The 15,273-nt window shown below is 52.2% G+C and overlaps 2 protein-coding genes and 1 non-coding gene across 3 annotated transcripts; all 3 read left to right on the forward strand.

Annotated features, from left to right (window-relative positions):
• The first annotated feature begins 3,866 nt into the window (after positions 1-3,866).
• LOC142049083 (uncharacterized) lies at positions 3,867-9,445 on the forward strand. The gene is given in 5 exon segments (XM_075076526.1): positions 3,867-3,969; positions 4,884-4,968; positions 6,925-7,126; positions 7,465-7,788; positions 7,790-9,445. Coding segments are annotated over 3 exon segments (1,338 nt in total). The 5' UTR covers positions 3,867-3,969; positions 4,884-4,968; positions 6,925-7,087; the 3' UTR covers positions 8,765-9,445.
• A 1,314-nt stretch (positions 9,446-10,759) lies between these two features.
• Positions 10,760-14,645, forward strand: LOC142049082 (E3 ubiquitin-protein ligase TRIM21-like). Its single transcript, XM_075076525.1, has 6 exons — positions 10,760-11,162; positions 11,593-11,688; positions 12,433-12,663; positions 13,086-13,108; positions 13,202-13,308; positions 13,822-14,645. The coding sequence occupies exons 1-6, from the start codon at positions 10,779-10,781 to the stop codon at positions 14,358-14,360; spliced, it is 1,380 nt and encodes a 459-aa protein (XP_074932626.1). The 5' UTR covers positions 10,760-10,778; the 3' UTR covers positions 14,361-14,645.
• Positions 14,646-15,115: 470 nt separating this feature from the next.
• TRNAL-AAG (transfer RNA leucine (anticodon AAG)) lies at positions 15,116-15,197 on the forward strand. The gene has a single exon. It is a non-coding gene; the product is annotated as a tRNA-Leu (tRNA).
• Positions 15,198-15,273: the final 76 nt, after the last annotated feature.

Below are 15,273 nucleotides of genomic sequence, written 5' to 3' on the forward strand. Positions count from 1 at the left end.
CGGCCGCTGGCAGGAGGTGGGGGTGGCCATTGGAGAGGTCATCGTCAAGGTATTGTGACCACCAGCCTTGGAGGGCTTTGAGGTTCACCACAGCCACCTTGACCTTGTGTTGGGGACCTGCTGCCCGGCCTAGAGCTACAGGTGGGATTGGGGTCGCTTCCCAGAGGAATTCCAAAGGGGTGAAAGGCTCTGGCTGGGGCAACGTGGGGATGGTCCTTCCTTGGCCAGGCGGTGCAGGGTGGGACATCTGTAGCTCCCATGACATGTCCAAGGAGGGTGGGAAGGTGATTTTTTCCCACCCAGAGATACTTTCTGAGGAATTTTTTTGGAGACCAAGGAGCCTTGTGGGGCTGTCCAAGGCGAGACAGCCCCTCTTTGCCCCAGACCATCCTCTTGGGGTGGGGGAGAAGATAGTTGCGGGGGGGGGGAGGGCAACCTTGATGCAGCCCATCCTTTCTTCTGATGCATCTGCTGAGCTGAAGCTGCAGGGTTGCTGGGGTATCCCTGGGGGACTCCCCCCCCCCCCGCCCCATCACAGGGGAATTAAGCACCGGGACAACATCAGAAAGGAGCAAAAACCAAAAAAAAATTTTAAAATCTGACTTTTCATTGCCTACGTGAGCATGGAAAACTGCAAAAAGCTCAGAAAAAAAAGGGAATAACCTCAGCATTGTGGTTCTAGTGATTTTTTTTTTTTCCCCCCTATCCCCGTGAAAATAACCCAACCAGGAGGAGCTTTGCACACCTTTGTTAACTTACCTTGGGGGGTGGCGGGGGGTGGGGTGGGCACAGACCCCTCCCCTCAGCCCTGGAATAGCCTCAGGAGATTTTCCAGCTGAATGGCTGAATTAGGGATGTATCAGATGGGTGATCTCGGGAAGAAAGGGTAGTTGGCACCTGCGGGGTGGTCCTGGATAGCGAGGGTGATAAGGCGGATTTATTTATTCCCCCCCCCTCAGGGAAGAGGAGTTGTTTTTCCAGCAAGACAGAGGAAAAGGGGCATCTTGCAGAGCTCAAATTCCTCTTTTTTTGACCCAATTTCTCCGGGTGTTTATTCCTTTAGGTGGGCGATTCCTCCTTCCTTTCCCATCCTGGGTCATCTCTCATGCCCTACACCCACCTCCATCCACCCTGATGAGGAGGGTCTTGCTTTATCACATCCCTTCTCCAGCCTCCGCCCCCTCCCCCCCAGACCGATTCCCCCTCTTCCCTCTGCCTTTGATTTCCAGGGGTGCCCACGGGAGCCCCGAGTTGGCCACTCCCGTTTCCCCACGGATGAGCACCTCCAGGATGGGCTCCTGCGCCATCAGCTCCCCACCCATGGGTGTGAGATGACGGGTGGGGTGACGTGGTTGTCCTTCCCACCCACGAGAAGGTTGTCCATCCCTACCCCGCTCATGGGTAGACTCCACCTCCCATGCTTTTAGCGAGGAGAAGCGTCTCTCTCGGGACACGTTCTCCACCAAGTGAAGGTCTCCTGGCCCGGCGTGGCGACGATAACGCCTCAAACCACCCCAGAATGGGACGGGATGGAGCTGGGTTTGAGTTTTAGTCTTGGCAAGTCTTCTTTGGTCTTGCTCCTCTTTGAGGTTGACCTTGTCCCTGCCCTTGACCGTGGACCCGCTCGTTGCAGCCCACCGGGGGAGGTTTGGTGGTCCTCCATGGAGCCTTGACGTTTGATCCAGGAGACCAACCTAAAGGCAGCGAATCAGGACACACGAATAACTGAGCGCGGTCATGACGCAACGATGATCTAAGGTCTGGATGGGGGAGAAATGTCCTAAAAATGGTTGTGACTGGAAAAGGTTGGAAATGGCTGGGGAGAAACCAGTCCGGACCAGGGGCAACCAGTCTGGAACGTGTCCAGAGCAGTTTATTTGGGTAAATTCATTTATTTAATGAATAAATTGTAGAGTTTTAAAGGACAAACGATGCGGGGGTATTTTTTTTAGTTTAATTTTGGGGTAAAGATGTGGAAAAATCTCACATGGGGAATAAAGAATTTATTGATGACAAGAATGAAGGACGATGAAAAGTTATTTATTATTTTATTATGTTTAATTTACAATTTAGTATTTCATTAGGATATTATTTAAATTGTTATAGAATATTTAGGATTACATAATTATATTTTAAGATTATGTTTTTATGATATTTAGGATATATAATAACATAAAATATAATATAATTATATATTTAGGATACTGTTATTTTAGTTTTTATATAATTATTTTATTATATTTTATATTATTATTATTATATTATTTATTAGTTCTGCAACTGCAATAACTTTATGCACTTCCAAGTGGGTGAGAACTGACCAAACCCCTGCCTAAGGAATCTCTCTTAGATATTTTTTGATGCTGTTTTCTTCACTTTTGGAAGTTCTCAGGGATGTTTTGTTCCTAAATTTGAGTAAAAATCTAAAAATAAGGGGCCCCCCCTTCTTTTTTTCCCCTCAGGTTGTGGGGGAGGAAACAGGGCTGGTGGGAAACCGCAGCTCCCGTTCCTCACGGGCGATAAAGAAACAACCCCTTTTCCTCCAAGTCAAACATTTGTCGGGGATTTTCTCTTTTTTTAGGAGAAGAAAAAAAAAAATAGGGCCGGGCGCCTGCCGGGGGAGGTGTTAGAAACAAGGGGGGGTGTGAAAAAATCCCAATAACCCTTTAACTCCACAACACAATTTAAAAGCTTCTGCCGCAGCCCTAAATTTAAGGATATTTTTGGTTTTTTCCGCCCACAAAATTTAAGCGATGTAAATGTTTTTTTTAGAAAAATCTTAGGACAGAACAAAAATATACTTTTTTTTTTTAAGGATTTCTTTTTTTTTTCTCGCACAGAGTAAATTATTTTCCTTAAAGGAATTTCCTTCGGGAGTTTTTTGCTGCCTGGAGCTTCTTCAGGTCCCGCCCCGCACTGAGCACCCGGTGGGGAAAGGGAAAAAAATTGCTTTAGAAACCGATTTTTTGGGTTTTTTCCCCCCCTTTTCTTTGGATCCTGCACTGAGCATCCCACAGGGACAGGAAAAAATCACCTCTTAAATTTTTTTTTTTTTTCCTTTACTTCGGGTATTTTTGTTGTCAGACCGGAGGTGGGGGGAATAAACCCCAATTTGAGGTTTAGGATAAATGCGATACATCCCCAGCTGGGCAGGCTTGACCCCCTTTGGGGGCTCTAAAATAATAATGATTTCTCAACTTTTATGTCTTCCCTCCTTGGCCGGGGTGGATTTTCGGCTTGGGTGGGGATTCTCAGCCCCAAAATGTCTTAGTTTTGAAGGGAAATTCTGGGCGCTGTGGTTACAAAAAAAATAAAAAGAAAAAAAAGGGAGGGAAAAGGGGTGAAAAGTGGGGTGAAAAGGGGGAAATGTGGGGAAATACGGGGGGAAGGGGGAAAAATGGGGGAAATGGGGAGATATAGGGGAAACTGGAGAAATATGGGGGAAATATGGGGGAAGATGGGGGAAATATGGGGGAAGGGAGGGAAATATGGGGGAGAGGGGGAAAATGTGCAAATATGGGAGAAAGGGGGAAAATGTGCAAATATGGGAGAAAGGGGGAAAAATGGGGGGTGGAATGGGGAAATTGGGGGAATGGGGAAATATGGAGGAAGGGGAGAAAAAATGGGGAAATATGGGGGGAAGGGGAGAATATCGGAGAAGAAGGGGGAAAAAGAGTTCCGTCCGTCCCCCCCGCCCCCAAAGGCTGGGGAGGCACCCCCCCCCCCCCCCCCCCCCCGCGCCAAGGGGGTCGGCGGGCGCGGGGCCGGCTCCTCCCCCGCACCGGGGGGTGGGGGTGGGTCGCCCCTCCCGCCCGCGGGGGGCGGCGGGCGCGCAGGTTCCGCGGAGCCCCGCGCTGCGGCCGGCGGGGGCGGGCGGGGGCTGCGGGGCCCCCCCCGGGACGCTGCGCGGGGGCTGCGCGGCGCTGAGCCCCGCCGAGCCCGGCCATGGCCGCGCCGGAGCCGGCCCAGGTAGGGGCGAGCCGGGGGGCGCGGGGGGACCGCGGCCCCGCGGGGGTCTCGGCGCCCGGCCTTGCCGGAGAGCCGCTCTCTTTCTTTCATTTTTTAAAGTTATTTTTTTAAATTCGGTTTCTTGCTTTGCTTTTTTTTTTTTTTTTAAAAAAATCTTCGGTTTTTTTACTTCTTTCGTTTTTAATTTAATTTCTTCCTTTGGTTTCAATTTTATTTCTTACTTTGTTTTTTTTTTTTAATTTTTATTTCTTACTTTTCAAATGTTATTTCCTACTTTGTTTTTCTATTTCTTACTTTGTTTTAGATCTTACTTTGGTTTTTTTTTTTTTCTCATTTTTAAAAAAGTGTTTTAGTTCTTACTTTGGTTTTATTTTTTTATTATTTTAGTTCTTAATTTGCTTTTTATTTATTTTAGTTCTTACTCTTTTAAAATTTTAATTCCTACTCCATTTTATTTTAGTTTAGTTCTTTTTTTTATTTTAGTTCTTACTTGCTGTTTTATTTCTTACTTTTTAAATTTAGTTCTTACTCTTAAAATTTTAGTTCTTCAGTTTTTTTATTTTAGTTCTTTGGATTTTAATTTTATTTCTTATTTTGGTTTTTTTATTATTTTATTTCTTTGCTTTTTCTTTTAGTTCTTTGGTTTCTTATTTTTAGTTCTTTTTTTTAAAAAAAAAAATGTTAATTCTTTGGGTTTTTTCGTTTTAGTTCTTACTGAGTTTTTATTTTTAATTTTTACTTTGTGATTTTTAATTTTGGTTCTTTGGGTGGTTTTTTTTTTCCTTTGGGAGGTTTTTGTTGTTCTTTGGGTGTTTTTTTTTTTTTAGTTGTTACTTTGTTTTTATTTATTTTTTTATTTATTTTTAAAATGTTGCCACTTTGTTGCCCGTTCAATTAATTCCATTCCCCCCCAGGTGCCCGAGGCTCTCCAGGAGGTCACCGTCACCGCCACTGAGAAGCTCTGGCCGCTCGCCGACCACTCCCCCGCCCTCCCAGCAGGTAGGGACACCCTCCCCCACCGCCCCCCCAGTCCTTGGGGCATCTTGGTGCTCTCCCGGGGGGCTTCGGCCGTGGGGGCAGGAGGACTCGTCCAGCCCCACCAGCCCCTCCTGGCACTGGTGTCCCCTGGGAGCCTTTCCCAGGAGCTCCCGCTTTTGAGCAACAAGTTTCCTTTTAAAAGAAATCCTGCATTTTCTCCTCATTTTTCTTTTTCCGTGGGTCGCACGCCTGTGTCGGAGAGTCGTGGTGGCCCTCCAGGTTTCAGCCCACCTGGGATGCCCGAGATAATTGCTTGTGTTTGTTCTTCCCACCTCAAATCCTGGGTTAAACCTCATTTTTCCAAGGATGATGTACGTGGACGCCAGGAAAGGCAGAGGTGATGCCTGTGGGCATGGGAATGGTGGGACCCACCCTAAATCTGCTTCGGGGGGGGGCAGCTCATGGACCTTCCTCGACTTAATCTGTGCAAGATGCTTTTTAATTGGTTTTTTTTAATTAATACTGTCCGAGGAACTTAGCTGAGGGCTTGGTTTAAATGCCTACGCCCCGTCTTCATCCTCGGTGGGATCACAGGGTGCTCTCCTCAGCACCCAAGTCCCTCAGATACCTGTTGAGTTGCTTCGAGCATCCCAGCCTGGGCAGGTGGATGCTCTTCTCCCACCTAAACCATGAGTAAAACTGCCAGAAATTAGTTAAAGAAAAAAAAAAAAGGGAGGCAATCTGCCCTGCCGGGAGCAGGGCTTGGCGGCTCCTTCGGGCTCACAGTGCCCTCTCCTGACAGCTCGCGGCCACCTGCAAAGGGGTGCTTCAGGGGATGGAGAAGTCCCCAGGTCTCCTCCAGCCATGAGACATGAGTTGGGGGGTCCAGGAAGGGAGCAGGCAAGATGGAAAAGTGACTCAAGTTGAGTTTTTAGGGCACTTGGGTGGGCGAGGAAGGCTCTGGGGGCTGGTTCACACGGGGTTTTAGAGTTGCTTGATCGTAAAATGAATCAAAGTGACCTTAATCTCGAGTTGCTCGATCCATAAAATGGATTAACGTGAACTTAGTCTTGAGTTGCTTGATCATAAGAGGAATGAACATGAACTTAATCTCGCTGTACCACAGGTTTCCCGTTAGTTTTCTGTGGCTCTTCTTGCTCTTTTCTAATCTAATTGTGAGACTGGTTAGCTTCAGTACTCAACCTTTTCAGCTTAACCTTTCAGGGGACCACTGGTTTTTTCTAGATGACGCCCATGAGAAGACCGTGCCATCCTTGGGCACGCTGAGCGGACCCCAGCTAAGAGCTAATTAATGGTAACGATTCAGCCATGAAGGGCACTGATATAGTGGATAAAAGTCACGCTTTTGCATGCGGCTCGGTCCTTGAGCACCGCCTCCTCCTTCACGTGCTCCTTCTCCAACGTCCTGCTCTTAGAGTAAAGGTTCAATGGACCCAAGTGTCTGCTTTGTGGGGGGGAAACCACTTAATTTGGGAGCGTGGCTTGTCCACTCTGCCCCCAACAAAGCTTTTTCTCAAAGTAAAACCAGGGAGTGGGTCACTCGGGTGAGATGCAGCCCAAGCCACCACGGCTGGCACGCCTGGTTTTACTCCTGGGCTTTTCCAGCCTTCATTTTCCTCCTGCTCGCTATTCCCCGAGTCTTTCCAGATGGACAATCTCTGTCTTTCTCGACTCCTCTTGATCTCACTGGGCTTTTCCGTCTTCTTGAAAAGCGGTCTCGGGGCTGATTCCTCTGCTTCATGCTTCCCTGGGATGCCTTCTCCATCACCTGGAAAGCTCTTGTAGATACCTTCAGCAAACCCTGCTGGGACTTCCCACCTCGGAGAGCTGAGCACCTGGATTGTCCTTCTCTTTTTGAAGAGGGATGGGTTTTAAGGTCACACCTCTGTCTCCTGTAATGAGGCATCACAGACGGTTGTTATCTACCCAGTAACCCACCGCTGTCTACCTGAGCAGGCTTCCCCGTGTACAACCCCGACCTGCTCGCTCAGCTGGAGCAAGGGGAGGAGGTGTGGATCCCCGACATCCCAAGCTCGGAGGAGGAGGAGGAGGAACAACTGGGCGAGACCCCTCTTGAGGTTGTGGACGAGGAAGAGGAAACGGTGGAGGAGCTGCCGAGATGCTGGGAGCTCCTCCGGCTCCAACTCCTCTCACTCAGGTAAGGGGACCTATTTTCCACCCCCAAAACGGAGATGCCAGGCATCGCTCCTCACCTCCAGCACGCAGGATTGTACTGGAAACTGGTGTAACTGGGAGGAGGGGGTTGCAGGGGTGTGAGGACCCATTTGGGTATCAGCAGCCAGAGATACCAAACACTTCTCTGGGCAGAAGGCTGTTGCTTCTTCTGGATCAGCAGAGCCAGATTCGACTGAGGGATGAAATCAATCATGTTTTGTGGTGCTTCTCTCCATCCTTCCTCAAGCTCCCCCCTCCCCTGGCATGTTCGGGATGGAGGTAGAGGTGGATCCCTTTTTTTTCCTTCCCTTTTCCCAGCAGATGATGGGTGGACGAGCGAGATGGAGGACAGTTCTCAGGAGGAGGATGGAGAGCTGCACGGTGGGTCGTCGAGGAAATCCAAAGGTGGCATCTCCCTGGGCTACGAGCACCACAAGAACCACTCGGGACGGAGATCAGCTTCTTCCCAGCCACAACGGGAGAAAACCTAATACCAAGAGTCCCTCAGGAATGCGGCTGGGGCAGCACAAGCATGTCTGCAGCAAGTGTGGGAAAAGCTTCAGCCGTGGCTCATCCCTCAACCGGCATCGGAGGGTCCATCATGGGGAGAAACCCTTCACCTGCCCCAAGTGCAGGAGAACTTTCGCGTGCAGCTCCACCCCTTAAGGACCACCAGAAGAGCCACTGCCAGGAGAAACCCTACAAATGCCCCAGCTGCGAGAAACGCTTCACTTCCACTAAGTCGCTCAGAAAACATTGCATGCTCCACCTGGAGAATGGGCCGTACCAGTGCCACGATTGTGGGAAAAACCTCACTTCCAACTCAGCTCTTATCATCCACCGCAGGATACACACCGGGGAGAGACCCTACGAGTGCCCCGACTGTGGGAAAACCTTCATGGCCAGCAGGTCCCTCAACAAGCATCGCAAGAGCCACATGGAAAGCACGATCTTCATCTGTCCGGACTGCGGGAAAAAACTCAATTCCCAGTCCACCTTCGTCATCCACCGTCGAATACACACCGGGGAGAGACCCTACGAGTGCCCCGACTGCGGGAAAACCTTCATCGCCAACAAATCACTCAGCAAGCATCGCAAGAGTCATACGGAGGAGGGGTCCTATAAGTGCCCTGAGTGTGGGCAAACTTTCTCAAAGAACTCGGCCTTCATAGCCCATCTCAGGACCCACTCCGGCTGCGAGAAAACCTTATTTGAAAGCTCGTCTTTTAAGCGACACCGGAAAAAGCACCTGGTAGAGAAACCCTATCAGTGCTCCGAATGCGGGATCGGCTTCACCGTCCACTCGGGTCTCCTCTTCCATCAGAAGACCCACATAGGACCCAGGCCCTACGTCTGCTCCGACTGCGGGAAAGGTTTTCGGGAGAGCACCTCCCTCCGTAGGCACCAGCGTATCCATACGGGTGAGAAACCCTACCGGTGCTCTTACTGTGAGAAGAGCTTCCGGGCCAGCTCCACCCTCATCATCCACCGAAGGATCCACACGGGGGAGAAACCTTATAAATGCACCAAATGCACCAAGTGCTTCATGTCCAGCTCTTCCCTCAGGAAGCATCTGCGGACGCATCTCCGCAAGGAGCTGCTGGTGGGTCCCAGTCAGTGACTTTGTTTTGCCCAAGTCCTTTGAGGTGCCTTTGGGTGCCCACCTCAGCGATGGCCGGCTGGACAGATGGATGGATGGATGGATACCCGCTTCCACGCCCCATCCATCCCAGAAATGCATTTCAGCGTAATTCTCACCCTTCCTCCATGGGTCCTCAAAGGCAGAGGACGTTCGCCAGGACCAGGCGTGCAGCGGTGGCTCCTGGCACGGTGCCGGGGGACAGCGGTGGCTGCTCAGTCCCCCACCCCTGGGGTGGCTGCAGGGATGCCGATGCCCCGACGGGATGGAGGGCTGTGGGGTTTGGGGACTGCTCAGCTTGGTTTGTGCGTTGGGAACCTGCTGGAGGAGAACATCTAGGCCTCCTTTAGAGGCTAAAAAGCCTTTTTTTTTTTTAGCTTCCCACCTTCAAAACCACTTAAATAATTCAGGAGAAGGCCCATCCTGAAACAGGGGTCTCCATCCCACTGTGGTTTGGTCCCTTCAGATCATCTGCTTTTATCGGATACAGCATTTTCCAAACACACGTTTCCTTCCCCAATTTCCCCTTTGTGCTCGTTGCCTCTTGTCTGATTTTTATGCTGCCGCCTTCAAAATACAGCACAATGAATTTGGCTCGTCTGTGACAGCTTGTTTGTGGGTACCTGCTTTAAAATGAGGTGCAATAAAGTGGAACTGGGTTTCTGGGAGTGCAGGATCATGATTTGATGGCTCACGGTTGGGAAAGCTGTGGGGGGAGAGACGGGGGACCCCAATGGCTCCTCTGCCCCACATCTCTGGCTGCTCCTGGCGCTGTCCTGAGCAGGTACGATGCTCTCAGCCGGCAGAAAGCCGAGCTACATCTGAGGTTGAGCGTGTACACGGGGTATGTGAGGTTGTGCCTGTGGACATGGTCCTTGGGGAGCCACTTGCACCCCAACCAGAAGCTGGAGAAACTTGTGGAGCTGGGGCTGGAGAGCTGGAGCCCCCTGACTGTGGTGCTGGTGGGGGTGTGTCTGCAGGTGGGGTGGCCTTGGGGTGGTCCTGCACCTGAGGAGGGCTGTGATGAGTCTGAATTCCTGCGGGTCCCAGCATCAAGGGGCACGTTGGGGTTGTGGGATGGTGGGGAGAGACTCTGGGAGGTGTCCCAGTCCCTGCGGCTCCTGCACCGCTGTGGGGTGGCTCTGCCCCACAGCATTCCCCATGTGGGACCAGCACGGAGGCTGCTGCGCTTCCCTTCTCCAGGACATCAAAAGCACCATGAGCAGGTACATCCCATCCTGGGCATCCACCACCCCGGGGGCCGTGGGGTGGCATGGGTGGGCTCCTGGAGAGGTTCAAAAGGATTCCCAGGGTGGGCAGAGGCAGGATGGTGGGTGCCACGGCTGTGGGGATGGGCATGGGGCTTTGGGGAAGGTGGGAGCTGCTGTGTGCGGTGTGAAAAAACCCATCATGGTGCCCTGGAGTGCTTCATCCCACTGTGGCAGAGCTCAGAATGGGTTCCCACAAAACCCTCTGGGGCAGGGAGGATGATGGGGCAGAGGCTAGAGATGGATCTGAGCTGGATCCTTCCCTTGGATGTCACTGGGAAGACTCTGGCTGGGTCCAGCTTCTCCACTGGATCCAGCATGACCATGCTCATCTGGCACCGGGGAGCCCAGAAGTGGGCAGAGCTCTCCAGATGTGGTCTCACCCCTCCACGCGTTCCAGATGTGGCACCGTGCAACGCTCCAGATGTCACCTCAAGCCCAGGCTGCTCCAGATGTGGTACTAAACTGTGCTCTGGGTCCAGTATCATGCACCGCTCCAGATGTTCTTGCATCCTCGGGCTGCTCCAGATGTGCTTCCACCCACCTGGAGCAGGTAGGGTTGCAGCTGCGCCACCAGTGGGGATGTCCCCATTGAGCCAAGGGCAGGAAAAGCCTTCAGAGCTGTGATAGCAGCAAAGTTTAACTTCTCGAGCAGGTAACCACCCTGCTGGCCTTTGGCCTCCCTGGACATTGACCGGGAAAACGAAAGGGAGCTGCCGGGAGGAGCGATGGCGACTCGGCAGCAGAGGGAGATGGCTTTGTGCTCCTTTTGCCGGGAGCCCTTCAAGACCCTGGTGGCCTTCACAGGGTGCAAGCATCGGATCTGCAGCTCTTGCACCAGCCAGTACCATGTGGGCGCAGCCGGACGATGCCCTTGGTGCTGCCTCCTCCCTCCAGCAGGGAAGGATGGTGCGGGCAAGGGATGGATGGATGGAGAAGGGGTTGGAAGCCAGCCAGCAAAGCCCCCTGAGGAGAAGTGCCAAGAGCACCAGGAAGCCCTGGAGATGGTCTGCATGGAAGACCAAAGCCCCGTCTGCCGGCGTTGCACCGAGTTGCAGGCTCACCATGCCCACACTGCCATTCCCCTCGAGGAGGCAGCTGAGGAGTACAAGGTACGGAGGGTGCTGCCGACCTCCGTGCCTGAAAGGTGGAGGGCGGGGGGGCTGCCCGCACCCATGCCCAGGAGGACCAGACCCTGCCACGGTCTTGTAGCTGTGGATGCTCGTAGGGAAGGGGGAGGCTGTGGTGGTGGTCAGGCTCAGCAAATTCACCACCACCACGTCTATCGAGGGGGGTTTGCACACCTAAAAGGCCAGGTGATGGCATTATAGCGAGGTAATGCTGCAGTGCATGGTGTAAGACAGTCCATCAACAGTTTCAGCTACTGGTTTCTCCAGGCAAAGCCCCCTTTGGCACCTGCAAAGCTGGGGATGAGCCCAGCCGTGGTCAAGCACGAGGGTTTTCTTGCATCCTGTAACTCTTGCCATCACCTCACGGATGCGGTCGCATCCTTTCCTCACCACGTTTCCTTCCCCAGACCAGACAAAACTGGAGGCAGCTGTAAACCTCCTGCAGCAACAGGTGGTGGAAGCGCAGAGCTTGAAATCCAAGGAGGAGAGGAAGCTGGCTGAGTGGAAGGCAAGTATCGTCCTTCCCGTGGGATTTCGCAGGGGTCCGGCAGGTGCTGTGGTTTTGGGTGCTTGCTTGGGCGCGGGTTGGCTGTGCCGGGAGGGATGCTCATGGCGTGCAGGAGCATGAAGGGCTGAGTCCTTGCAAAGCCTCTGGACTTTGCAGCTCCTCTGTTCACCGTTAATGATACGGTAACGCCTCATTAAGCGCGGTGGGAAGGTGCCCTTCCTCCCCCTCCGCGCTCTAACACCCAGCGTGAGGTTGCTCGCCGTGATCACGGGTACTTGAATCCCAGTCCAAGGGCAAACCAGGCATAGTTTGTTCCTTGAACGGACTTGATGACAGGTCAGATAAACACCAGCGGGAGCAGCCGTGGTGCTGCTGTCCTGGCACCGACTGTAGTCGCGATGACCCTGACCGGCGACGGGGACTGCTCTGGCTCTGCCACCACCCCCAGCCATGAGCCCAAAAGTTCATCCCACTGCTCTGACCCATGTCTCTTTCTTCAACCCGTGTTTTGCTGGGGTATTTATGGGAAGTGCTGCCCAGTAGATGCTGATTCATACACAGCAGGAGAGAGGCTCTGTAGAGACCTGAGGACAAAACCCAGAAGCAGTTGTCCCCAATCCATGCTGTGTCTCTAAGCACCTGTCTTTGCACCGTGCCATGACAGACCATCTCCTCAAGCTCCCAATGAGTTTCCACCACCATTTTCCATTTTTTCCCCTCCTTTTTTCCCCCACCCCTGCAAAGAATAAAACTTCCAGAGAGAGCGAGAAAATCACGAACGAGTTCAATAAGCTGCACACCTTCTTGGATGAAGAGGAGGAGAAGCTCCAGCGGAGGCTGAAGCAGGAAAAGAAGGGCACGGCCGGCAAGATATGCAGCAACGTCGCCCAGATGACCAAGCACAGCCAGGCACTGCATGAGCTCATCAATGAGATCAACAAGAGGTGCCAGCAGCCAGCTTTGGGGCTGCTGAAGGTGAGAACCCGCCTTAGATTCACCGCCACACCTTCAGAGGGAGGTTAGCATCACCTTTCATACATGCATCTCCTAAAGCTTCCAGGACTTGCTTTTTGCAGCTACTGGAAACACCTAATTCCTCTCATTTTTAACAAGACCCAAGCCCAAAACACCCGTAGTGATTCGTGCAATGATTGGCGGTGTAGCTGGTGGAGGAAGATGGGCCCGCAAAGAACAAAGCTGAGGCACTTTGGGTTTCTGAAACCACTTTTTCCCTGTTTTCCTGCAGAGGAAAAGTTGGAAAGTGTGATGCTTGTAACTCAGAGTTGGGAAAGGGAAGGCTGAAGGCGAGGTTATAGTCCATAAATAATTAGAATATTCGCTTAAGGAAAATGCAGAGTGTAAATCCCTCTTTTTGTCTGATTTTTGTTCCTTTCCAGGATGCGGAAAGCCTGCTGAGCAGGTACCATTTCTTCCCCAGGGCTCTGCAGGAGCAGGTTGGAAGGAGGGTTTGGAAGCAGCAGGTGAGTCACCACTTTGGCGTTGCTCTTCCCAGGAGCAGAAATATCCAGGCGCGGACACTGGCGGCGGTTCCTGCCGAGGTGCGGGGCACATATGAGGTTCCCAACAGTGGCATTTTTGAGTTTCTAAACCAATTTAAAGGTGAGTGAGTGCAATATGGAGCCCATCCATCTGCAACTCCATGGGGCTCAGCACCCATCGCTTTTGGAAGGAGGTGCAACAGCACCTTCTCCATCCCTCAGCTGGCTGTTGTCCCATCTGGAGGTTTCAAAGGTGGGTTTCATGAGCAGGTGTCCCAAGTAGAGAAAAGAGAGACCCAGTTTGTGTCTCTGGCAATAGAGAGGCTGGGTGAAAAGTTCAACCACCCAAGAGTGCCCATAGGAGGAGACATCTCTCGTGGGTGGAGCACCCTTCTCAGCTGGATGACTGATGAAGAAATTAGCGCTCAGTTAAACATCTCAGCTCCTAAGACATCAGAAAACCAGGCTTGGAGGCACCTTCTCAGGGCGTAGTAAGGGCCAGCAGCTCCCAAAGCGGAGCTGACTGTGAGCATCCGGCTAGGGTCTCTACACCTCATGGTCCTGGAAGTAGGTGGTGGGCATTAGGTGGCATCGTTCCACCCCAGTTGTGACCTTCTTCTGCTCTTCCCTCCAGTGGACATGACCTTGGACCCAGCCTCCGCTCACCCCAGCCTCCTCCTGTCCGAGGACGGCAGGAGCGTGAGTCACGGGGGCGCACGGCAGGACCTGCCGGACAACCCCGAGAGATTTGATCCTTATGTCTTCGTGCTGGGATCTCTGAGGACCACATCGGGAAGGTGCTACTGGGAGGTGGAGGTGGGAGACAAGACCGAGTGGGACATCGGGGTGTGCAGGGAGGCTGTGAAGAGGAAGGGGAAAGGTCCTCTCTCCCCACCGGCGGGCTTCTGGAGGATGTGGTTGAGGAACAGCAACCAGTACAAGGTCCTGCTCTCCCACCCCATCACCCTTTCCATCCGAGCAAAACCCAGGAGAGTGGGGATCTACCTGGATTACAAAGGTGGAGAAGTGACCTTCTACAACGCCACCGACCGGACCCACCTCTACACCTACAGCGGGGCCTTCGCCAGCGTCCTGAGACCCTTCTTCAGCCCTGGCTTGTCCCAAGGAGGGAAAAACACGGAGCCCCTCATGGTCTGCCCGGCCATGGAGTAGGAATGAGGGCAGCCGGCTGCCCGTCCCCACCTCCAAATCCTGGGAGGATTTGGGGGGGGTCCTATCTTTGGGGGGGGAGGAGGGTTGGGTTTAGAGCAGTTGCATGTCCCCAAAATGGACGACAACTGGACCAGCGCAGAAAATTATTTTTTTTCTTATGAAACATTTTTTTTCTGTCTTCTGGGAGTGTCAATGCAAATTTAACTCATCTGTATTTGGGAAAAAAACCAAACCATGGATGTTTGGGATAAGTCTCTATAAACATCCAACATCCTTTGGAAATTCTACGGGGTTTTGTTGCTTTTAAAAAGAAAAAGGCTGCCAGGGTTTTTGCAGAAGTTGGGGGGCGAAGCTAGGCAGAAAACTGGGGGAAGAAACCAAAACCAGGAGGTTTTGGGCATCTGGGAACTGTCCCCAAGCTCCCTCGTTCATGTCACCTACCCAGAGCTCTGTCCTTTCGCTCCCAAAGGGATGAGGAGCCGAGCGTGACGCCCAGGGTGGCAGGACAGGGCTGAGACCCCATTTCCATCCCCAACCCCCTTTAAAACACCCCACTATGAATTTTGCAGAATTCCCAAATTCTTTTCTTACTGTTTTGCATAATGAACCCCATTTTTTCCAGCGGGATGGCGTGACTTGGCTGAGACCCCTTTCCTGTCTCTCAACCCCCTTTAAAACACCCCATTATGAATTTCATAGAATTCCCCAATTTTTTTCTTATTGTTTCATGTACCGAGCCCAAATTTTCCCAGCAGGGTAGCGTGGCCGAGCGGTCTAAGGCGCTGGATTAAGGCTCCAGTCTCTTCGGGGGCGTGGGTTCGAATCCCACCGCTGCCAGGTCCCTTTTGGGCTCTGTGGGGAGCACAGCTGGAGCATGCTGTGGCCCTACATCTGGAATGAGTGGGGAAGGGGG

Source organism: Phalacrocorax aristotelis, chromosome 31 (assembly GCF_949628215.1).
Source record: "Phalacrocorax aristotelis chromosome 31, bGulAri2.1, whole genome shotgun sequence".
NCBI lineage: Eukaryota > Metazoa > Chordata > Aves > Suliformes > Phalacrocoracidae > Phalacrocorax > Phalacrocorax aristotelis.